The sequence below is a fragment of the Cricetulus griseus genome, chromosome 4 (genome assembly GCF_003668045.3).
Source record: "Cricetulus griseus strain 17A/GY chromosome 4, alternate assembly CriGri-PICRH-1.0, whole genome shotgun sequence".
Classification (NCBI taxonomy): Eukaryota; Metazoa; Chordata; class Mammalia; order Rodentia; family Cricetidae; genus Cricetulus; species Cricetulus griseus.
The window spans coordinates 201437053-201461000 of record NC_048597.1 but is presented as its reverse complement, the minus strand read 5'-3'; the positions used below and the strand labels follow the sequence as shown (position 1 = coordinate 201461000).

The window sequence follows — 23948 nt, the reverse complement described above, 5'->3', positions numbered from 1 at the left end:
ATTGTGAACAGTGCCATCCTTGGGATGGTAGACCTGGGTCCTATTGGGCTTTATACATGGAAGGTAGCTTTGCGATCCAGAGGAAAAAAGTAGTATTCCCTTAATGTCTCTGTTTTAATTTCTGCCTTGAGCTCCTTCCCTGCCTTCCCATCTATAATGGAATAATGGACTGTGACCTATAAAGTGAAATAAGCCCTTTCTCTGTCCATGTTAGTTTTGGTCAGTGTTTTATCTCAGCAATACACAGAAAATAGAACCATCTGCATGACTTGTTTTTGCTATTAAAATCCAATTTTGTGACTGCAGGTCTTTAATACAATTTAAGATTATGCATTGTGATATTTCCATCATTGTTTTTTTCTGTCTTGGAAAATTTAGGCTGCTTTGAAAGTTTTGCTTCTGTGGACATTTTAGGATTATGTGTTCTAGTTTTATGAAAAATACATTGAGGTTTTGCTGGGAATTGTGTTCAATCTGAAAATCATTTTCAACAATTTAACCATATTTACAATTTCAGCTGCCAATTCATGGTCACCAGAAGTCTTGTGCCTTCTTCTGCTTCTTTCTTTAGTGTTTTCACTGTTTGTAACCTTCAAGGTCAAGGGTTTTATTCTTATGTGTTTTATTATATTGAAGCCACTGTGAATGGAATTCTCCTGGAAAGCTGTAATTGTTCTATAGTAAAGCAACTGTTTTTATGCTGTTTTTACATCCTTCTACTTTGCTGAAAATGTTTATTAGGTCTGAGTGCTTCCTGATGAAGGTCTTAGGATCTTTTAAGTATGTAATCATGTTATCTGCAAATAAGAGTAAGTAGATTTAGCCAATTTGTTTTTGTAGTCCTTGTATTTCTTTCTCTTATTTTACTACTCTAGATAAGAGTTCAAGTGCTATGCTAAGTAAGATGGAGAGAGTAGGCACCTTTGTTTCACATGAGAAAACACACTCGTTTTTTTCCTGTTTAGATTAATGTACATTTTAGAAGGGATCTATATATCCATTGTTGTATTGAGGTGTTTCTTCTATTTGTAGTTTCTTTAGGGATTTTATCAAGAAGGGATGTTGGACTGTCAAAGCCCTTTTCTGCATCTATATTTCATTATTTAACATTTGCTGTACTCTTAGCTACGTTACATCACGATCCCTACTGCATAATAAGCAACTATGGAATCATAAGCAAAATGGGAACACTCACTAGGGGATCCTGTTGAGGGCCTTGGGTCTAGCAACTCTAGTGCTAACAGCTATTTCAGTCCTTAAGTTACACCCACACACATCCTTAGTCATAGAAGCAATGTAGTCTAGGATTAACCACTGCTAAGAAAAATCAGTCAGTACAAGAAAGACACAATCTCAGAGCCTGAATAATTTTCTTTAAACAAAAAATAAAGAAAAGCTAGTATTTTTTTTTGCATAACCAGTTCTGTAGAGGCTGAAAGCCCTTGTGGTATAGACACTAAGGGAGAGTAGCTTTTTAAGCCAAAGGAATCTGTGACATTCCAATCTGTAATAAAAAGCTTATTAATAAAGTCATAAATTACAAAATCAATTCTCTAGTATTATCTCAAAAACACAGCTATGAGGTAAACATTATTTAGGAAACTTTCATCATATGAGCTTCAAAGACCAGCAGCTATGACTGAGGCTAAAAACAAATAGAGCTACACACACATTACCATCTTTGGTATTTTGGGGGCATATTCATGCTAGTAAGAAAAGCAAAGGTTATTATAAAAAAGTAAATGATGAAATCACAGAAAGATGAACAGTGTGCTAAGGTATGAGAATTGTGGCCATAAATACATGCAGACAAATGAACTATGATGTAAGTTCTGACTCATTCAACCTGATCCTGCCTGGGGAGGAAAGGTTTTATGAGAACATAGACCAGAAGAACTGTACAAAGGGAAAAAAAGAACTGTACAAAGGGGGCTTAGCTCGGCAGAAGTAAGGACTGTTTGCGGAGTGTTGGCAGACTAGGCTGGGAATAAGGTAGGTAAGAATATGGGCAAAACTTATGCTTTTCCATCTAGAGCCTGAAGTTTGTGCCAACAGAATGGAGAGTGGATGTTTCCATTTGTAAGCCTTACCATACAAGATTTCTTAAGGCAGGAGGTGCTTGCCAGAGGACAGATGTAAGGCAAGGAAGCTGAATTGTGACAAAGAGAGAATAAAACCAAGAAATCATTAAAGCTGACGTTTAAAAAGTGTGTTGACTTGGTAGTGGACTGGTTATTAAGGAAAGATTCTAAAGGTTCAGCTTTGTGCTCCCACATGCTTCCAACATGTGGAAAACAGAGTACAATTTTGAGAGTAAGGTGTCAAAGTTGGTTTGATGATTATGTTTGAGAACCTGTAGTTATGCAGAGAACATGGTCTACAGGAAGTCGCAGTTGTAAATCTAAATTATAACATGATGGCATGGATCAGAATGGGATTTACAAGTACTTTAAAGAACAAAATACTAAGCTGGAGGGAAGCAGAGGCAGGTGGATCTCTCTGAGTTCCAGGTCATTGTGGTCTACAGAGCTAGGGATGTTACACAGAGAAATCCTGTCTCAAAATAAAACAAAAAAAAAATAGAATACAAAATTAGTGGGATTGTCCAGATCACTTTATGAGTGACAGTGGAAGGCAATGAGGGGAGCCAGGAGGGACAAAAGAGAATGCCAAAGAACTCTTGGAAAAGTAACTTTTAAGGATAAAGATAAGCTCTTGGTAGACTGATAGTATAATGCTGGAGAGTGGTATTTAAAAAATGCTTTTAAATCAGAACTAAATGAGAGTAAAAGTGAGTAGCTAGAGAAGAAGAATGAGGGCCACTTTGATTCTATTATGAAGAATGAACTTTAATTCCCAAATGAACTATTGTAAGAGAACCCACCTGAACTAGAAGTCAGTGATCCTTCCTCAGATTCTCAAAACCCCCATTTAAAGAATACCGAACATTATATTATGAAAATGAGCTAACAGCCATATCTTGTACTTTTAATATAAAAGCATCTGAAGTAGTAAAATTTCAGGATCAATAGCCAGAAGAAAAGTAGAATTTATGTTAAGGACTTATTTAATATTATGATTAAATTTTATAACTGTACATTAATTTATATAAATGAGTGATTTTTATTATAAGGATATAATACTCCATGTTAAAAGTGAAGAAGAAAAAATGGTAAAATTATGTGTAAGAAACTATCATACTATGCTTCCATCCCAGTTGGAAATTGCCCTCAAGGGTTTTGACTTTTTCTGCAGGAAAACAAACTGAAACAAAACAATCTATGTTTAACTTTGTGTAACCACAAGGCCTCACATGAATTTACAGAGAACTCTAGTATGAAGCCGCCTACCAATTGCAGTGTGAGAAACTGCCTATGGCATTTTTATTCTTAATAACCCTTAATATTGCTATTGTTTTTTATTTCAAGAAATCATCCCATTTTTCTTCTCAAATGGGTGCCATATAACAATGTTTTTCTTTTCTTGGCTATTCTTTCAATAAACAATACTGAACAACATTGTTTTGGGTTGGAGAAAGCATTTGGAACTGTAATGGGAATTATAATTAAATTTGAATTTAAATAATTTCATTAAACCAAATTTTTGCAAGTATATTATTTCTGTGAGTTATAAGAACACAATTCATGTCATAAAAATGGACACTTCCCTAATTTGTTGGTCATGCGGTACCAGAGGCACCCAAAACAAGATAGGTTATTGCCATTGCTCTTGGTTCCACAACTGAACTTGATGGTGCAATCTTATTGCTCAAAATACAAACCATACACTTTGGATATAGACATAGACACAGAAATCTAGCTGGAGCTGAACTGGAAGCATCTTCCTTGATGGTTGGTGTTCATACTGCTGGTTTTCATGCTTCCCTGCTGAGACAGGGAGGCCAGCAATTGTATTACCCAGCAATGCACCCTGGAAGTGACAATACTGATTTTTCCAGGAAAAATGTGCCCACTGGTAAAACAGAGGCATGGTTATGATGAGGGATAAGGAGGCATGATGCAAAAAGGCATCTTGTTGACAGTACAGCTGTTGCATTCATGAACCAACTGCACCTGTAGCTACCTGCTCATGAGACTGCACCCTTCCCCGAGGAATTATTAGCAGCTAATGTTTGCTGGGAAAGAAGGTATCATGTTTTTTTTGTGCACACACACCATAGACAAGAGAGACAGAGACAGTGAGACAGAGACAGATGAGAGAGAGAGAGAGAAAGAGAGAGAGAGAGAGAGAGAGAGAGAGAGAGAGAGAGAGAGAGAGGAGAAAAAAGATCTAAGTAGGAGGGTACTTCCAGGGAAGAAAAAGTTTCAACAGAAGAGGAAGGGGTAAAAGAGTAACAAGGATGAAAACAAACGAGATTCACCATGTTCACCAGATTCACAGGTGTGAAATTATCAACCGGTTTTAAAGGATATGGTCTAGCCACTAGACTGCGATCCCAGTGACTCTTCAAAGGTAGTGACAATTCATTAGCAGTGTTTTTGGCAATGGATACATTTTAAACACACCTGTTTAATTTAAAGGCTGTCTCCTGGGACTGAACAGGGCCTTCATGTGCTAGACAAGACTCTATCAATGAGCTAAATTCCCAACCCCACCTATTTTTGAAATAGAGAAAAACAAGTACTTTCCATAGTGAACAGAACCCAATTTTAACAATGTTTACTTCCTGGAAATGGTGTAGTTACTTCCTAAAACGACTGAACTATCTAAAATTTACTCCACTACTGTGTGAGAACCCTTCCTCCTGAGTCTCCACCAACAGTCTTAAGACACAAACTATATATGCCACAGTGCCTTAGTCAGTGTCCACAGCTATGCCCTTCTAACTCTCTGTCACCTCCTGCCATTTACCAGAGCTTAGTAAACACTTGTGTAAGACATAGGGAATTTTTCTGCTATACCTATTTCCATTTCTCTTTAATGATCAAATTTTTATATAGCAAAGCCCGCTTTAACCAATCACAGCTCCCCTCCAACACCTAGTAGGACCAGACAGTAGCATCTTCTGTGTTCCCACAAGGTTCTCGTCATCTGTCCACTAGGAACATACAGAGTGTTATCCCCACTTTTACAACTTCCATCCTCAGTGCCCTCCAAAGCACAGCCTTGCTATGGTGTTCTGGAGGAGGATTGTTCTTGAAAGTTTACCTTACCTGGCACAAAATGAGAATTGTAGTCAGGTGGGACATCAGATACTGCAGTTGGTGATATTGTCTGATTTTCCATTTCTCCTGTAGGCTGCTCGGGGGCTGTGGGGACCACACCTTCAGAAAGAGAGGAACACGGTAAGTGATAACATGATTGCAAAATCTACTTGTCCCTCTTGTAAGCACCAGAAAATATACTCATATTTCTTATGAAGCTGCCTGTTAATAAATTTTGTGAATTTTAGATTGAACATAGTTTTGAAAATGAGACGAAGCAACATACTGTGCTTGTGCCTGCAGTAGAAGCTTTGATGGTCCTGTTTCAGCTGGCCACCTGCTGACTCTCACCTACAGAGTTAATCCCTCTTTCTTTCTCTGTTATGTGATTCTTTCTCTATTATGTGAGAAACACTGGAAATACAAAGCTGATTCTTCATAGTCTTTTGGAAGTGTGTCTAAATTCAAAACATGAAATAAATAAATTCTCACTAGCTAAAAAACTAATATAGTCAGGAACACATCTGTCTACGTTTGTAGTGACTCGAATTTTTACTGCATCTTACCTAAAAGCCGCTTGGTCACAGTGTCACGGTTGTTGCCGCAAGGGCAGTACAGAAACCACTTCATGGTGTTATACTTTATCTTGGTGACATTAAAGAGAAATTCTTACTTAACTCACTATAAGGAAGGCTCTCAATTTCTTAAACAAATGGTTGAATTGTATATCAGAGAAAACAAAAGACTATAACTATGATGTTTCCCTTCTTATTCCATTTTCTAAAAAGGCAGAGTCAACATTTCACTCTATGGCATCCAGGCCAAAGGCCACAGCTCTTTCTGTATTTGCTCTCCCATCTTCCTTTTGCTTAGGTTCTTCTCAACATTTAGAGACCTTTTAGGCCTATGTGCAAACATGAGCTGCTTTTACTCCTTTTCTTGTAGAGGGTTAATATGTACAAATGAACACACACACACACACACACACACACACACACACACACACACACACACATATATATATGCTAACTAGTCAAATATTTCAGAATAAAAATTCATCCCTCCAAAGAAAGCAATCATGTAATTCACATGTGAAGTCAAAGCATTAAAAAATAACAAATAATGGGGCTGGAGTGAGTTCTCAGCAACTAAGAGTGGCTATTTCTTTTTTCAGAGGTCCCAGGTTCAGATCCCAGCACCCCCATGAGGTTGCTCACAACTTCTTGTGCCACCGACTTCATGGGGATCAGACACATATGGCCTCCATGAGCATTAGAACCCACATGGGCAAAACAAAACACACACACACACACACACACACACACACACACACACACACACACACACTTAAAATAATAAGATAAATCTTAGGAAATTATTAAAATTGTACCTGACATTTTTATGAATTCCTGTTATACCTGAAAAAGAAAATATGTTAATGCATTTATGTAGACAAATATAATCTATGTATATAACAACAGAGATATTAGAAAGTTAACAAATTCATAGAAACCAAACAACTCACTACTGAGTAAAAAATCAAGACAAGAATCAAGGAAAAAATTTAACCCCTTTTAGAATTGAATGAAAATGAAAACACAACATATGTAAACCTATGGGACACAACAAGCAAGATTATAGTACTAAGTGGTTACATTTTTAAAAAGCCAGAAACCCTGGAAAAGTTTAATATTAATATCTTAGTGACACACCTACATGCTCTAGAAAAAAACAATAAGAAGTAGTACCCCAAAAGAGTAGAAAGCAAGAAATAATCAAACCCAGGGCTGAAATCAATGACTAGAAATAAAGAAAAAATATACAAAGAATTGATTAAGTGAAGATTTGGATTTTGGGGAAAATCAACAAGATTCACAAATCAATAGCCAAATTAATTAAAAGAAAAAGAGAGAAGTTACAAACAATCAGAGAGGAAGAGGGTTGATACAACAGAAACAGGAAATTCAGAGAATCACAAAAGACATATTTTAAAAATCCGTATTCCTTCAAACTGGAATACATCAAACTGGAATTTCTTGATATATACAACCTACCAAAGTTAAATCAAGATGAAATAAATTATTTAAACGGATCTATAACCCCTAGTGAAATAGAAGTAGCAATTAAAAATCTTCCAGATAATCCAAAACCAGCAAAAGAAGAAAAACAAAGCCAGACTGATTCAGTGCAAAATACAACCAAACTCTCAAAAAACACACTATTACAAAAAATACAAACTGATGGAAGACTTCCTAATTATTTTTATGAAGCTACTACTATCTTGATATTAAAACACAACAAGAGCTGGAAAAATAAATAAATTATAGACACAGATGTAAAAATTCCTTATAAACATAGATGTAAAAATTCTCATAAAATACTTGCATATAGAATTGAAGAAAACACCAGCAAGATTATCCACCATGACCAAATTGGCTTCAGCCCAGAGATTCAGGGAGCCTCAATAAATATAAATGAGTAAATGTAATCCACCATAATATAAAAAAATGCATGTGATAATCTCATTAGATGCAGAAAAGGTCTTTGACAAAATTCAATAATCTTTTATGATTAAATTTCTGAAAACACTGATAGGTTGGTTTCCATAAACCTCTACTCTGATTGGTTGGTTTTTATAAGTCCTTACTCTGATTGGTTGGCCATACTGATATTGATGGCCACCTAGAATAATATCAATTCAGAGCCAGTGGATAGCAATTTCTGAATGGCATGTTTATTTCCTTTTCTTTTACATATAGCTATCCTGAAATAAAAGTCACTTTAAAAGATCCTTTGCAGAAAGGGGGATGAAAAATTAATAGTGCAAATTTTAGTATTGTTCTTATAATGTGTTTCCTCAAGAAGAATTGGCTTCTTCTTCAATCAAAGAATTCTGGCTCTACAAGCTGACTACTGTACTGGCTAGTTTTATACCAAACTGACACAAGCTGGAGTTATTTGGGAAGAGGGAACCTCAAATGAGAAAATCGCCTCCACCAGGGTGGCCTATGGTGCATCTTAATTGATGATTGATGTGGAAGACCCCAGATCACTGTAGGTGGTGCCACCCCAGGCAAGAAAATTTTAGACTGAGCAAACCTTGGGAGCAAGCAAGTAAGTAACACTCTCTGTGGTCTCTACATTGGTGCTTGCCTCCAGGTCCAAGCCATGACTTCTCTCAGCCATGGACTGTGATCTGAAAATATAAGCTGATATAAACCCCTCCCAACACCATAAAACTTTAGAAATAAACTAAGATAATGAGATAAAGCAAAGTGTGCACACACATCATCTCACAGGATGTAGGTGCCCTTTCTTTTCCCTTCCCTAGCAACTAAGGCCTTTTCTCATCAACCTAGAGTCTCTTTTTTTTTCTTACAAAATTTTGCAATACTTTTTAGCCAAAATATTATGTAAGCAGATAATTTCCAGTTGGTACAAGCAAGAATTATGTCATCATAATCTTCCCTTAATAGTCAGTAAATTGTTTCAGATGTTCTGTCTGTCGGTAGCAGCGAAGCACACCATACATGGAGACTGACTTCTCTCTTCATTTTCTCTGGAAACTAGTCCTGGAAGCTGAACCACATCTCCACAGTTTAGTGCCCTAAGGTCCAGAAAATCCTTCTGAAGCCTTGGCATGTGGGAGCATATGATTCACACAGGGTATCTAGGGCTGACTGGAGCATAACAGAGAAAGAAAGGAGTCATGACACAAAGCCTGGTAGGGCAAGGATTCCCTTCCTTGCAAGGCAGCTTCTACTTCAAATAGCATCTGGCAGTAACAGAATGCCTATTAAATATCACACATTCTAACCTACCTATGCTGTCTTTCTATTCTTTTTATATAATTTATTTATTTTTATTTTATGTACATTGGTGTTTTGCCTGAATGTATGTCTGTATGTGGTGTCAGATCCCTGGAACTGGAGTTACAGTTTTGAACTACCATGTCAGCGCTGGGAGTTGAATCTGGGCCCTTTGGAGGAGCAGCCAGTGTTCTTAACCACTGAGCCATCTCTCCAGCCTCTTTCTTTCCTTATACATAAGTTTTGTGAAACTATAATGTAAGCAAGGTGAGTTTCTGTTGTAGGATATTTATACAGTATGAAATTGCATTGTTGTGACTGGTATAATAAAAAGCTAAATGACCGATAGCTAGACAGGAAGTATAGATGGGATTTCCAGGGAAAGAGAGTAAGAGTAAGAGATGATTGAGGCACAGGGAGACACCAATGAAAAATGAAGGGAGTTGGACATATAGAATGAAAGACAGGTAAAAGCCACATGGTAAAACATAGATTAATAAAAGCAGATTAAAGTCATTTAAGTTACAAGAGCTAGTGGGAAAAGCCTAAGCTAAGGCCGAGCTTTCATAATTAATAGGAAGTCTCTGTTTTATTATTTGTGAGCTAGCAGCCCAAATAAAAGTCAGATTACAATTTTCAGTTGGCACAAGCAAGAATTCTGTCTTAATCCTGGAATAGTCAGTGAATTAATAGACATATTCCTGCCACTCAGCAGCAGCTAAGCAGCCTGAGACACTGACACTGTAGCCTGCTCTTAAGTTTCACTTCTAAAAAATCTGACATAATGTGGTATCCCACAAAACCAGAAGTTCTAGCACATACATGGAGATTAGAAACTTCAGCCACAAGACCCAAGATGGTCAGAAATTCACAGTGAAGCACTGACTGGAATCTGTGCTGATCTCTGGGATGGAGGTGTTTGCTCCATAAGAATCTCCAGGCAGAGGCAGAGGCAGAGGCAGAGAGGCAGAGAGGCAGAGAGGCAGAGAGAGAGGCAGAGAGAGAGGCAGAGAGAGAGGCAGAGAGGCAGAGAGGCAGAGAGGCAGAGAGGCGGGCAGAGAGGGGGGCAGAGAGGGGCAGAGAGGGGCAGAGAGGGGCAGAGAGAGAGAGCAGAGAGGGGCAGAGAGAGGGGCAGAGAGAGAGAAGAGCAGAGAGAGCAAGAGAGAGCAGAGAGAGAGGCAGAGAGGCAGAGAGAGAGGCAGAGAGGCAGAGAGAGGCAGAGAGGCAGAGAGAGAGGCAGAGAGGCAGAGAGAGAGAGAGAGAGAGCAGAGAGAGAGAGCAGAGAGAGAGAGAGCAGAGAGAGAGAGCAGAGAGAGAGAGAGAGCAGAGAGAGAGAGGCAGAGAGAGCAGAGAGAGAGCAGAGAGGAGAGAGAGAGAGCAGAGAGGCAGAGAGAGAGGCAGAGAGAGCAGAGGCAGAGAGAGAGCAGAGAGGCAGAGAGGCAGAGAGAGGCAGAGAGGCAGAGAGGCAGAGGCAGAGGCAGAGGCTTAGAGACCGGAATATGCACTCTAAAATCCTGGCATTTGCCTGTCTCTGGAGCCTTCATTCCCAACGGGACAAAAAAGAATGAAGTAAGTCATGTGTAGACAAACAGTTCTTCCTGCTTCTCAGCAGGCCAAGAGAATAGTTAAGTTAGGAAAGAGCTGTGCCAAATACCCATGTCTCCCGTCTTTTGGTGAATCTAATGTGGAATCCCTGAGCCATGATAATGTATATCCTTTTATATCTTACTTAAAGACACCTGGAGGTGAAAAGAAGACTGGGCAGCCCCCCCCCCAGGAGTATATGCCAGCATACAACTGACAGTACACACCCAGGTCTATTTATGATGGAGGTGACCATGACCAGCTTCTTTTTCAGGTTGCCCTGTGTATCACACAAAGAGTGGAAGCTGGATCAACCTTAAAGAACTGCTGTAAAAATGGGTATTTCCATGAAGACAGAGAAACCAGAGAAAATCACCAGTAAATCTGCATTATTATCGATTCACTGGTAAATTGAGCATGGGTAGCAACACTGTTTAAAATGCTCTGTCACTCAATCACTCAGCATTTACTGCTAAACAACTGCCAGACTATGCTCGTGTTCTGGGCAGAGACTTAACCTCTCCCAGAAGCTGAAGTTCTAGCAGACAGAATTGTAAGCATACAAAGGAACGAGTTTCCTAGCCGCAGGCAAACAAGTAACAAATGTTGGCTAACAGAATTTGTTTACCAAACAGTGTATTTTACAAAGAACAAAAAGTTAGCTACAAATCAAAACAACTCTGAGATTCCATCTTGCATCTGTCAGAATGGCTAATATCAAAAACCATAAGCTGCAGCTCATGCTGGTGAGGATGTGGAGCAAGGGGAACACTCCTCCATTGTTGGTGGGAGTGCAAAGTTGTACAGCTACTCTAGAAGTCAGTGTGGCAGTTTCTCAGAAAACTGGGACTCAATCTACTCCAAGATCCTGTTATACCACTCTTGGGCATATACTAGAAGGATGCCCAATCATACCACAAGGACACTTGCTCAACTTTGTTCATCACAACTTTGTAATAGCCAGAACCCTGAAATAATCTAGATGCTCTTCAACCAAAGAGTGGATAAAGAAAATGTGGTACATTTACACAATGGAGTATTACTCAGCAGTTAGAAGCAAGGACACCAAGAAATTTGAAGGAAAATAGGAACTAGAAAAAAATCATCCTGAGTGAGGTAATTCAGACTGAGAAAGATGAACACGATATGCTTATATAATAGCTGTAAAATAAAGGACAACCATGCTGCATTCCACAGCCTTAGAGAGGCTAGGTAACAAGGAGGGTTCACAGGGGACATCCAGTCCTCCCTGGGAAGGGAAACAGAAGAGATTTTGTGAGTTGACTGAAGGTGGGCTGGGATGTGAATGTGAGCGATAAGGTTGGGGAAGTGGGGAGTACTGGAAGATACTACTGAAAAAGGGGGTGCATTTCTGGGTCAGATAAAACTTGACACAAGGCAATTTCCCTGGACTCTACAAAGACCCCAGCTTAGACTCCTAGCAATAGCAGATACCAGAATGGTACCAAGCCAAATCATCATCCAAGAGGTGTCATCCAGCAACTGATGGAAACAGACTCACAGCCCGACGTATTCAGAGTTTGGGGGAATTCTCCAGAAGGGAAGGAGAAAGGATTATAGAAGCCAGAGGGGTCAAGGACACCACAGGAAAACTCATAGAAGCAACTAACCTGGGTTCATAGGGGCTCACAGAGACTGAACCGACAACCAGGGAGTCTGCATGGGATGGACCTAGGCACTCTGCATATGTTACCATTGTGTAGCTTGGTCCTTTTGTGGGACTGCTAACATTGGGAACAGGGAATGCCTCCAACCCCGTTTACAGGCCTTTGAAACCCTACTCTTTCTGGACCACTTGCCCTTAACACATGGGAAGGTGCTTAGTCTTACTACAACTTGATATGCCATGTTTTGTTGATACTCATGGGAGACCTGCTCTTTTAAAAACAGAAATGGAGGAGGAATAGATTGTGGGTGGGAAAAGAGGGGGGTTGGCGGGGAGGGACAGGGAGGAGTGGAGGGAGGAGTAACTGTGGCCAGAACGTAAAATAAATAAATAAATAAATAAATAATTTTTTTTTGAAAAAAACGTTCCGTACATTAAAGATGTTTTTTGAGATAAGGTCTCACTAGGTAGCCTAGGCTAGCCTAGAATTCACAGTGTATCCCAAGTTGTCCTTGAACTCTCAGAGACCTCTTGTCTTTGTTTCCCAAATTCTGGTATTACAGTCCTGAGTCACCATATCAAGATCATTATATTTTCTTTTCTTTTTTCTTTTTTTATAATTGCAATTAGACCAATTTTAAATTAGAAACAAGCCTCTTTCACATGTCAATCCCAGTTCCCTCTCCTTCCCCTCCTCTCCTGCCCCCCACCACCTATCCCAACCCTTTTCTGCTCACCAGGGATGATAAGGCCTTCCATGGGGGAATCTTCAAATTCTGTCATATCATTTGGAGCAGGGCCTAGACCCTCCCCTGTGTGTTTAGGCTGAGAGAGTATCTGTCTCAACATCAATGTTCTTAGACTACAGAATTCACTATGTAACTTAGCATAGTCCTCATAGTTGAAAACTTAAGTGTTGTAGGCAACTAAGTGATACTGTATTTGTTTGGGATTCATATTAGATTTGGTAAATGTGAAAAGCTCAAATAAAATATTGTGTTCTTTTCAAATGTTCACATTTAGCCTCATATGTCACAAGGATCCAAGTCAGGTGGATATGCTTGTTTGAATAGTTCTCAGGAAGTGCACAGGCCTTGTTTAATGAAGGAAACTCTACTAGGCTTTAACTCAAGAGTATTTACTAGGTCTTTAAAAATATGTACCTACTAGGCCTTAAAAAGGGGAAGTCTGCTAGGTCTTACTACTGTCTGAATCATTATTTTCTTCCACCTCCATTGAAAGTTAGCTATTAAATATTTGTTTAGATAGATAGATGATTGATAGATAGATGATAGAAAGATAGATCATTTATTGCTAGGTAATAACAAAACAGCATTGCTGGTCTTGTCTCAGTGACAGGATTATTCTTTTTCTGCATGGTGACTCCTCAGATCACCATGGAGGTTATATAGAGAACATGACTCAAGATATAGACTGATCATGCCATAAAGACACATCACGTGTTTAGAGGGTTAGAATGTTCTTATCTGCCTGACTTCTAGGGAGGTGGGGGACTAGAGACATTCCAATCTCATAACCAAGGATTTTAGCAGCCATGTCTAAGTACTGAAACCCGAATATAAACTGAACACTGAGGCTCAAGTCAGCTTTGGAGCTAGTAAACCCCAAAGTGTCAGGAAAGCAATCATTGCAACCCACCAGGGTGAAGGGATGGATGGACAACTCAAGCATTATAGATACCCCATGTGTGCAGTTGAAGGCCATGCAAGAGGCATGGAGGGTGTGTGGACATCAGAGAACAACCTTCCAAAGTCAGTGTCTTCTGCAGTGTTGGTTCTGGGGATTGAACTCAGGTCCTCAGCATCCCAACATACTGAACCATTTGCCAGCCCCTCCCCCATGTATGTTTTTATTTGTCTAATTTTTAAAAGATTTTATTTATTTATTATATATACATTCTTCTGCCTTCATGCCAGCAGAGGGCACCAGATTGCATTCCAGGTGGTTGTGAGCCACCATGTGGTTGCCGGGAATTGAACTCAGGACCTCTGGAAGAGCAGTCAGTGCTCTTAACCACTGAGCCATCTCTCCAGCCCTTATTTGTCTAATTTTGATTCGTATTTCTTATAATAAAGTTTTACTCACCTGTAGAGCCCTGTCATGAGTCCTGTGAGTTGTTGCAGAAAATGATCACACCTGAAGGGGTGAGGGAACTCATTAGACTGTCAGGGTGTATGTGATCTGGAAACTTCAAACTTGTGTCAAATGCCTGATGTGAGGAAAGTCTTGTTGGAAGCAGTATTGACTCTAGGTACTTAATGTCAGAACTAAATTGAAATATGTACCCAGATAACTGAAAAAGTTACTAACCCATTTTGATTATAGAAATATAGTCAGGTACTCTTGGTCTCATACCATTTCAGAATAGCCTGAAATACAGGGGGAGGCCCTTGGTAACATCAGGACTTGCATGCCTTGTGGTTCTGGCTTGGGCAGGCAAGGGCTACTCTAAAGAGTTCCCAGTAACGTCTCCCAGAACCTAACAAAGATCTAGAGAATTAAACAAGGTAGAACAGTGCCCAGTGTGAGACTGAGTGCTGGGTTATGTCTACTTAAGAGCTACTTGAATGTCACAGAAAATAAAGCTGGCATTGAAGTCACACACTCAGAAACTGGCCAGGGAGGGAGGCCTCAAACCAAGTGCATGAAATACCTGACAAAACAGTGAGACGGTCAGCCTTCTCCATGGAGTTTAGTAAGACTCTGGTTCCACTAATTAATACTGAAAATGTCCAGGAAACAATACAAAATTATAACACACAAAGAGACTTAAAAAGGTCAACTTCTGGAAAATAATATCCAAATATGTTAATGCTAGGGTGATAGCAATGTAGACTTACCTGACAAATAATACAGGTAGTTAAAAGTGCTCCAGGGCCTAGAGAAGGCTCACTGGGTAGAGCAGCTTGCCACACAGCATGGTGGCCTGAGTTAGAGCTCCAGAACCCACACAGAGGTAGAAGAAGAAACTGACTCCACAAAGTTGTCCTTTGATCTCCACATGTGTGCCCTGGACACAGAAACACTCACACAACACACACACACACACACACACACACACACACACACACACACACACACACACATATACATAGATAATAAAACACATGTGTGCCCTGGGCACAGGAACCTCCCCCCCACACACACACATCATATGGTAGATAATAAAACACATGTGTGCTCTGGACACAGGAAATCCCCATCACCACACACACACATTATATACATAGATAATAAAACACATGTGTGCCATGTACACAAGAACCCACCCACACACATCATATACATAGATAAAACACATGTGTGCCCTGCACACAGGAACCCCCCCCAACACACACATCATACACCCAGATACCAAAACAAAATAAAACATTACAAAATGTTCCACAAAGTCTGGAAAGACTGAAAGTCTCGGCAAAGAAATAGAAGATATAAAAGAACAGATATAAGTTTTAGAACTGAGATAATACATAAAAACGAAGAAATCTAAACATCACTGGATGAAATCAATAATTAAATGGAGACTATGCACAAAAGCTACTAACTTAATAGCAGATAAGTGAAAATTATCCAGCCAGACAGAGAAATTATAAAAAATAAAAATAGAAACAATTATAGAAAAATGAAAGAACATGACACAAGTGAAAATTATGCAGCCAGACATAGAAATTATAAAAAAAAAAACAAGGATTTTTTTTTGGGGGGGGGTTCGAGACAGGGTTTCTCTGTGTAGCTTTGGAGCCTATATTGGCACTCGCTCTGGAGACCAGGCTGGCCTCGAACTCACAGAGATCTGCCTGCCTCTGCCTCCCAAGTGCTGGAATTAAAGGTGTGCGCCACCAACGCCCGGCAACAAAACAAGAGACGAATTATAGAAAAATGAAAGAACATGACCAAGGATGCAACTCAATGGTAGAATGAATGAATTCTCAAGATGGATGAGGTTCTGAGTTTGAGCACTGCATGTATCATGTCAAGTTTTGCTTCTGTTTGTTGGTTTTTAAAGGTGACTTTATAATATACTTACTTCAGAGAACACACACACACACACACACACACACACACACACACAGTTTAGCTCAACTAAATGACACAGGCCTTCCTAGAAAGACACACACTAATGGTGACTTGGTAAGAAACAGAAAACCTAAACAGAATCACGGGAAGACATTGAGTCAGTATTGAAGAATCATCCCATACAGGGAAACTAAGAACACAGGACTTCTCTGACAAACTACAAAGTTCCTTAAAAAGAATGAATGCCAAGCGTTAATAAATCTCCCAGAAGAGTGAATGCATCCCAATTAATTTTGTCAGCTCAAAGTGACCCTGATATGGCCAGACTCAGAAACTATGAAAAGAGAGATATAGTAACACTGCTTAAGAACTTAGAGCCCCAATTTCAACAAAACATTACAGAACAAACTCTAGCCACATCACTCTATGTACAGTATAACAACATGGGATTTATCTCACTAACAATACAGTGTGTTTATTTACTTGAGTGTATTTCTTACATTTTCATAAAGATTTTAGTAACGTGTTATTTTTATAACCAGCAATAGAATTTTATTATAAAAATCAACCAATATAACATACTACCAAAATGGAAAGCAAAACTTCACTTAATCACAATACACCCCAGAAAAACCTCTAAGGAATCCAATTTCCTTTATTGGATAAAAATATAAAGTCAAGCATTCACTAGCCTAGAAACAGAATGGAACTTCTGTAATCTGGTCAAGAGTTCATGAAGCATTTCCTAACCAGTTACAAAAGAACCAAGAAAGTCTGATTCCTCTAAGCCCCAAACCATAAGGGTGTTCAGTCCCCTCTCAATTTAGTGGTACACTGGGGAGTCCAGCTAGACCATTTATATTAGAAAAAAGAAACGAGGAAAGCAGATTAAAAATAAAAATGTATTACCTTGATCAGAATGGTTTCTTCTAGTTCCATCCATTTTCCTGCAAATTTCAAGATTCCATTGTTTTGTTTTGTTTTGTTTTGTTTTTTCTGCTGAGTAGTACTCCATTGTGTAAATGTACCACATTTTCTCTATCCATTCTTTGGTTGAGGGGCATCTAGGCTGCTTCCAGTTTCTGGCTACTACAAATAATGCTGCAATGAGCATACTTGAACAGATGTCCTTGTTGTATGAATGTGCTTCTTTTGGGTGTATGCCTAAGAGTGGAATTGCTGGATCTTGTGGTAGACAGATTCCCATTTTCTTGAGGAGTTGCCATACTGATTTCCAAAGTGGCTGTACAAGTTGGCACTCCCACCAGCAGTGGAGGAGTGTTCCCCTTTCTCCACATCCTCTCCAGCATAAACTGTCATTGTTGTTTTTTATTTTGGCCATTCTGATAGAAGTAAGATGGTATCTCATTGATTTGCATTTCCCTAAGAAACCATTCTGAGCAAGGTAACCCAGTCACAAAAAGACAAACATGAAATGTACTCACTCATATGTGGATTTTAGACATAGAGTAAAGGATTACCAGCCTACAATCCACACTGCCAGAGAAGCTAGCAAACAAGGAGGACCCTAAGAAAGACATACATGGTCCCTTGGAGAAGGGGAAAGGATCAAGATCCCCTGAGCAAATTGAGAGCACGGGAAGAGTGGGGAGGGAGCTAGGAGAATGAGAAGGGGAGAAGAGGAGGGATGCAGAGGACATGAGGGAGTACAAAGGTTTGAATCAGGGGAAGAAAATAAGATAACAAGAATGGAGATACCATAATAGAGGGAGACATTTTAGGTTTACAAAGAAATCAGGAACTAGAGAAATGTCTGGAAATCTACAAAGATGACACCAGCTAACAATCTAAGCAACAGAGGAGAGGCTACCTCAAATGCCCTCCCCTGATAATGAGATTGTTGACTGACTTATACACCATCCTATAGCCTTCATCCAGCAGCTGGTGGAAGTAGAAGCAGACTCCCACAACTAATCACTGAACTGAACTGGAATCCAGATGCAGAGGACTAATGAAGAGAAATGGGGTCTAGGCCAGGCTGGTGAAACCCACAGAAACAACTGACCTGAACATAGGGGGACTCTTGCTCCCCAGACTGATAGCTGGGATACTAGCATGGGACTGATCCAGACCCCAGGAACATGGGTTTCATTGAGGAAACCTCTGAAATCTACAGGACCTCCTGTAGTAGTTCAGTCCTTATCCCTAGCATAGGTGTGGACCTTGGGAGCCCATTCCACAGAGAGGAATACTCCCTGAGCCCAGACACACGGGGATGGGCCTAGGCCCTATCCCAAAGTATGATAGACTCTGATGACACACTATGGAAGGCCTCACCATCCAGGGGAGCAGAAAGGATATGTGATAAGTAGGGTTTTAGTTTGGGGGTGGTAGGGGAGGGTGGGAGGGAGAAGGGAACTGGGATTGTCATGTAAAACAATCTTGTTTCTAATTCAAATTTAAAAAGATGAAAAAAAATGTGTAGCCGAGTGGTGGTGGTGGTTCACACCTTTAATCCCAGTACTTGGGAGGCAGAGGCAGGTGGATCTCTGGGTTTGAAACAAGCCTGCTCTCCATAGAGCCAAGACAGCCAGGGCTACACAGAGAAATCCTGTTTCAAACACACAAATTAAATAAGTAAAAATGTGAAATTTCTACATTTCTTCTGTATAGAGGTTTCTGGGGAAGTCACTAAGAACCGTTCAGAAAATGGAAAATCTGTGTAATGTGATCAGACAGAGAAGCAACAAGCAATAGAAAGAGAAAGGGAGGGAGAGGAAGAGAGAGGGAAAAAAGGAAAGAGGGAGGAGACAAACGGGGAGGGAAGAGAGCAGCTATCAAGACAGTAACGATGTCATGTTCTCTACAATCACCTTTTTAAACATAAGCACTTTTCCTCTATTTAAAATCTCAGAGATTCTCTAATGGTTTTGCTTTAAGTGGCATCCTTATTTTCCAACAAAGCATCCAGACTGGAAACAAGCAGCGGCAGCTATAAACTGAGTGACAACATAGCATGCTGACTAGGAAAATACCTCACAAGGAAACATCATAAACTAATAATCCAGAAATATAGACACAAATGGTTTTGCAAGGACAGTGAAATATTCACAGGGCAATCTGTGATGTTTAAATGTAGTTTGTCAAAATCCCAAAGAGAGAAAATATGTTTAAAATAAACCCTATTTCTTCTTTACACATTCTATAATAGGTATGTTATATTCTGAACTTTTAAAAAAAAGTCAAATGGAAAACAAAGCTGGCAATGCATTCCTTCAGTGAGTCCACAATGAAACTGTCCTTAGAGTTTACCAGACATGCAAGCTGAATGCACACCTCATCATATAACTCTCCTAATAGATCTTAAGCAGCTTCGTGGCATCTTCGTGACATGAAGTGTTAGACGTTTTATGGGGTTCTTTGTGAAGAGAGAGCTAGCAGTGGAGGGGCTAAATATTGAGTATATTAAGGGTCACTAAAGGACTCAGTCAGTCATATTCCACAGTTCTGCAATGGAAGAGGTGCTGCTGTGTGGGCAGGAGTTGAGAAAGTGCCAAATGCAGGAAGTGTAGATAGGGTTTTTTATTGTTAAGATAAAGGTGACAGTAAAGAAAAAAAATGCCATGCATATAAACCCATCGGAAATATGTGCATAACAGATATACATAAAACTTCACTGCATCAACTCAACCCTACAAGGAACTGGAGAAGCCACTTTTTCAATGAACGAATGAAAACGTTGAAAAAAAATACCAATCAAACTTTGGTGTTACATTTATAACTTAAAATATTCCTTATTGACTCAGATTAAAGTAAGTGTAACTTAAATATATCAAAACATGCAGAGATAGTCTCTTTCCTTTTATTCTCAAATTATATATACTGTATAACAAGAAAAATGTTGAATATTTATTGTATTTGTAGGATTCTAACTCATATTAATAAAATATGCTGAGGCTGTTAAAAATATTCCTTATTTTACTCACAGCATGAACCCTCCCAAAGAAAAAGTGCATAGGTGACTATTTCCCTCTCTTTACCAAATGTTAAGGATCTTGTGGGCTGTATGGGGGGAATGTATTCCAGAATAAAGGCTGTATTAAAATGGAAGCACAATAAGTGCAAATTCTTTGAAACGTTGATTTGTTCTTTTCATTTTAGCTTTCAAAAAGGAAATGTTTTCATTATAGAGTATACAAAAACATTCTCACTACATTTATACAGAGCATTATATTTGAACTATCTATATAAGGATCATTACCAAGCCTAGTTTACTACCAGGAATGTTTCCAAGTCAAGACTGTATTATCTTTTGGTTATATACACAGAAAGGCATGTATGGCTTACTTTAGATAACCTTGAACAGTTATGCACATTAAAGAGATTTCTTAACGTACACATGATCTGAAAGCAGTCACTCAAGCAGTTAAGTAGTTGCATAAAACGAACTCATTCCCCATTTCTCATCTATATATTGTACTTTCTGTGTTCCAACTATACATTATCTGTGTAGTTTTGTGTATGTAATATGTATATTGGGTGTGTGTGTTATCTTTTCATAGAGACAGGCATCTTCCATATTTTATCTTATTAAAATGTCTATTCTCATTTAATAGAACTATTCTTATTTAATGACTGGATATATTTGACTGCTTAACAGTGGAATTTTAAATTATTCCATAATTTATGCTATCAAAAACAATTGTGAAACAAACATGTAGAAAACTCTGTATATCAATATCTTAAATTCCAGAAGAAGAGTAAGTGGGTAAAATATTTGTGTACTTTAAACACTGTTGAATTGATATCCAAAGACTTTAAACCAATTCACATACTGGACAAAAGAATGAATGGCATCGTGGTTTTTTACAGTTTTTGTTATTGTCGATCTTTCAGGAAAAGAAAATTTGGCTTGATTTCCCAGATACCTTGTAATGGAGGGGGGTTAGTAGCTTTAATTGCATCTGGAAGTCATTTCCATCTCCACTGCAGGAAATGTCTCATTTGTCATTTGCTCATTTTCTGTTTATTAGTTTTCATTTCTTTGACATTTATAGGAAGAGCATTAAAATTTTATGTTAAGACTTTTTCCAAATGTTTTCATTTTTCTCATTCAGTGCTTTGATTTTTTGTTTTTCAGGATAGCTGTTTTCTTCTTAAATAATACTAAATACTATGTATTTAGTGTAGAAAACTATGTACTGTTAAGGTTTAGCACGATGCTAGTGAAATATAGAATAAATATGACCTCACCTTTATTTTTCTATTTTTGACAGCGTTAATGATTATATTATGATGCTTAGTACACAAAAATTTTGTTCTTTTTCTCTATAATAAACATCATAACCATTAATATTCTTGAAAAAGAAAATGGGGTTTCCCAAGGAAGTATCTCAAAGGGATCTTTGAAAAAAATAAAGTGAAGTGCTAGACAGATAGCTCATCTGTTAAAGGCTAGGCTCACAATCAAAAAAAAAAAAAATCCTCAGGAAAGATAACACAGTTTTTCTCTATAGAAAATGATAGCTACTCAATCCAGAAAGGAAATATATACATGAATTACATACCACAGGTATTCTCTGAAACTTTATTACTTTTCTTATTATAACATCGGTTTTATAAACACCTGTACATAAATATATAAGAGGATATGAACATGCAAAGTGACAACAATTCATTCTGTATTCCAAGTGTTCTCAAAGGCTAAGTCATACACACAGGCTGTAAGTGTGTATTCATTGACTCACATTCTTTTGCTTATGTTTATATTTTAACTAGTACTTTGCCATACTTCTATGTTAGAACATTTAGCCTTCCCAAAGTCTCGTGCTTTAGACTATATATCTTCTGTCTCCTGGTGCACCATAAAATAAGATTTTAAAAGATTAAGAAGTTTTGTTTTGTTTTGTTTTGTTTTGTTTTGAATTTTGTACTATTCTATACTAAGTTATTCTGTTTTGGTTGTGCTTCCCCGGGTACCTGTAGTTGAGCCTCAAATGACTGAATAAAAAGTGATGGAACTAAACTTTCTAGCTGTTTCTAAATCAGCTGCTTCTTGTGGACATTCAAAGAATGTACTTACATTATGCATAAAGTGACAGCTTTGTGTCCCCTGTTCTGGTGAAGTCATTAGCCCATACAAATGTCACAGTGTGGCTAATTTAATGGCAACGCCGTTGCTTCCTTATTTCCCATGACAAGGGGCAGAAAGGTGGATGTTGTGTGCTTACTTCTGCAGTATCATCTGGTTCCCTGAACTAACGACCATGGAAATCAACCTAACTGCACAATGTCTTCATTTGTACATACGTTGTTGCTGGCTCCACATAAAATATTCCACACAAAATAAAAACACAGCAAACTGAGGATCTTAAGAGTATATACATTCACACAATAAATACAATATTGTACTCTGATAACAGGAGAAAACAGGCTCTATCTTGCCACACCGTTGGATGGTCTGCCCATCCAACACCGTTATCTAAACCTATCTGAGGCCTAAGGAGCAGCAAGGAGGGGGACTGGCTGCCACAGGAGCCAGAGGGAAACGCCTAGAGAGCATTGCCTGAGTAGGGCCTGCACCCTCAGGAGTTCATGTCACCAGAGCCCAATGACTCTCCCATAGAGCCTTCACCTGGCCCCCCATTGCTGTGTCAGAACCAGGGTGCAGATAGGACCCCAAGGCAGGAAATCCCGCCCCACACCACCAGGCCAAAGTTGCGCAAGCACCTGCGGCTGAGCTCCAGCCTGGGGCGCTGCCCCGCCTCCATCTCTGCCAGGGACCCCGCGGCCTCCCGCATCCCGCAAACTTCCCGGGACCCCCGCTCCCCGACGGCCCCGCTCACCGCCCGCATCTGCAGGCGCCTCCGGCCGCGCTCCACTATCCTGCCCGGGGAGGGCGGGAGGCGCAGAGGAGGTGGGGCCATCGACGGCGGGCAGCTGGGCAAGGCTCCTAGGGAGGGCTTCCTGCAGGGTGGGGCGCCGGCGTCCTGAACCCCAGCCAAGACAGTGGAAAACAAGTTGCGGGCGCCAGCGGAGCCCGCGGGGCAGCGCTTGGATTTGGCTCCTCTGCTTTCGGGCGGGCCTAGCTTCTCAGACTCACCGCTCTGATCTGGGTGGGAGAGGGACAGCTAGGCAAAATGGGGTGCTGGTGGGGACAAGAGCAGGCCTGCTCTTGGTTTCTCATTCCAGTAAGAGGACATTGGTTAATTAACGCTCTGGAGCACAAATACTGTACCACACTAAAGCGGTTCAACCCTGCCCAGGAAGATGGAAGGAAGAGGGCAAAATGTCCATTGACCTCACACAAAATCACAACTGGACACAAACAGATCTGAGAACTTGGCTTTGCTGTGCTCTGGGAGGAGTTTACATGGGGCAGGCACTTGGGAGTGAAGTTCTGGGATTTTCCATTTTGCTTCGCACGTGATTCCTCAGAATAGATTTATGTTCTTGTCAGCAATAACTGCAAAAAAAAAAAAAGAAAAAAAGAAACACTTCTGAAATGAAGAAATAGTGTATTGAAAACATAAAACAGAGACCCTGACATCAAAGTTAGCAAAATTTAATGTTTAGCTTTGTTTTCAACTTGTTGAAGGGACCAAGAAATTGAGCTTGTGAATGTAAATATCTACAGTGGCCACATGAGAGATACCAAAAATTCAAGATCAAAACGTGTTTGTGAAACATTGTTGGAGAGACAAAATATGTGAGAGCAACCACACACCCCTCTCAAAGGCTGTGAGCCATGCCAAAATGACCAGA

At 39.5% G+C, this 23948-nt stretch overlaps 1 protein-coding gene across 5 annotated transcripts in view; it reads right to left on the bottom strand.

The window, feature by feature from the left end:
- Plscr4 (phospholipid scramblase 4) overlaps positions 1 to 23162 on the bottom strand; it is a 38868-nt gene extending 15706 nt beyond the window's left edge. For 2 of the 5 annotated variants that reach the window (XM_027410946.2, XM_027410951.2), the window contains exons 1-3: positions 23030 to 23162; positions 6556 to 6583; positions 5175 to 5285 (exon numbers count right to left, since the gene is read on the bottom strand). In XM_027410946.2, the coding sequence (XP_027266747.1) occupies positions 5175 to 5285; positions 6556 to 6562 (118 nt within the window). In that variant the 5' untranslated portion in view covers positions 6563 to 6583; positions 23030 to 23162. Of the gene's footprint in view, positions 1 to 5174; positions 5286 to 6555; positions 6584 to 14291; positions 14343 to 17132; positions 17171 to 23029 lie in introns of all 5 variants that reach the window. The other 3 variants (XM_027410948.2, XM_027410947.2, XM_027410950.2) reach the window with 3 other exon arrangements.
- Positions 23163 to 23948: the final 786 nt, after the last annotated feature.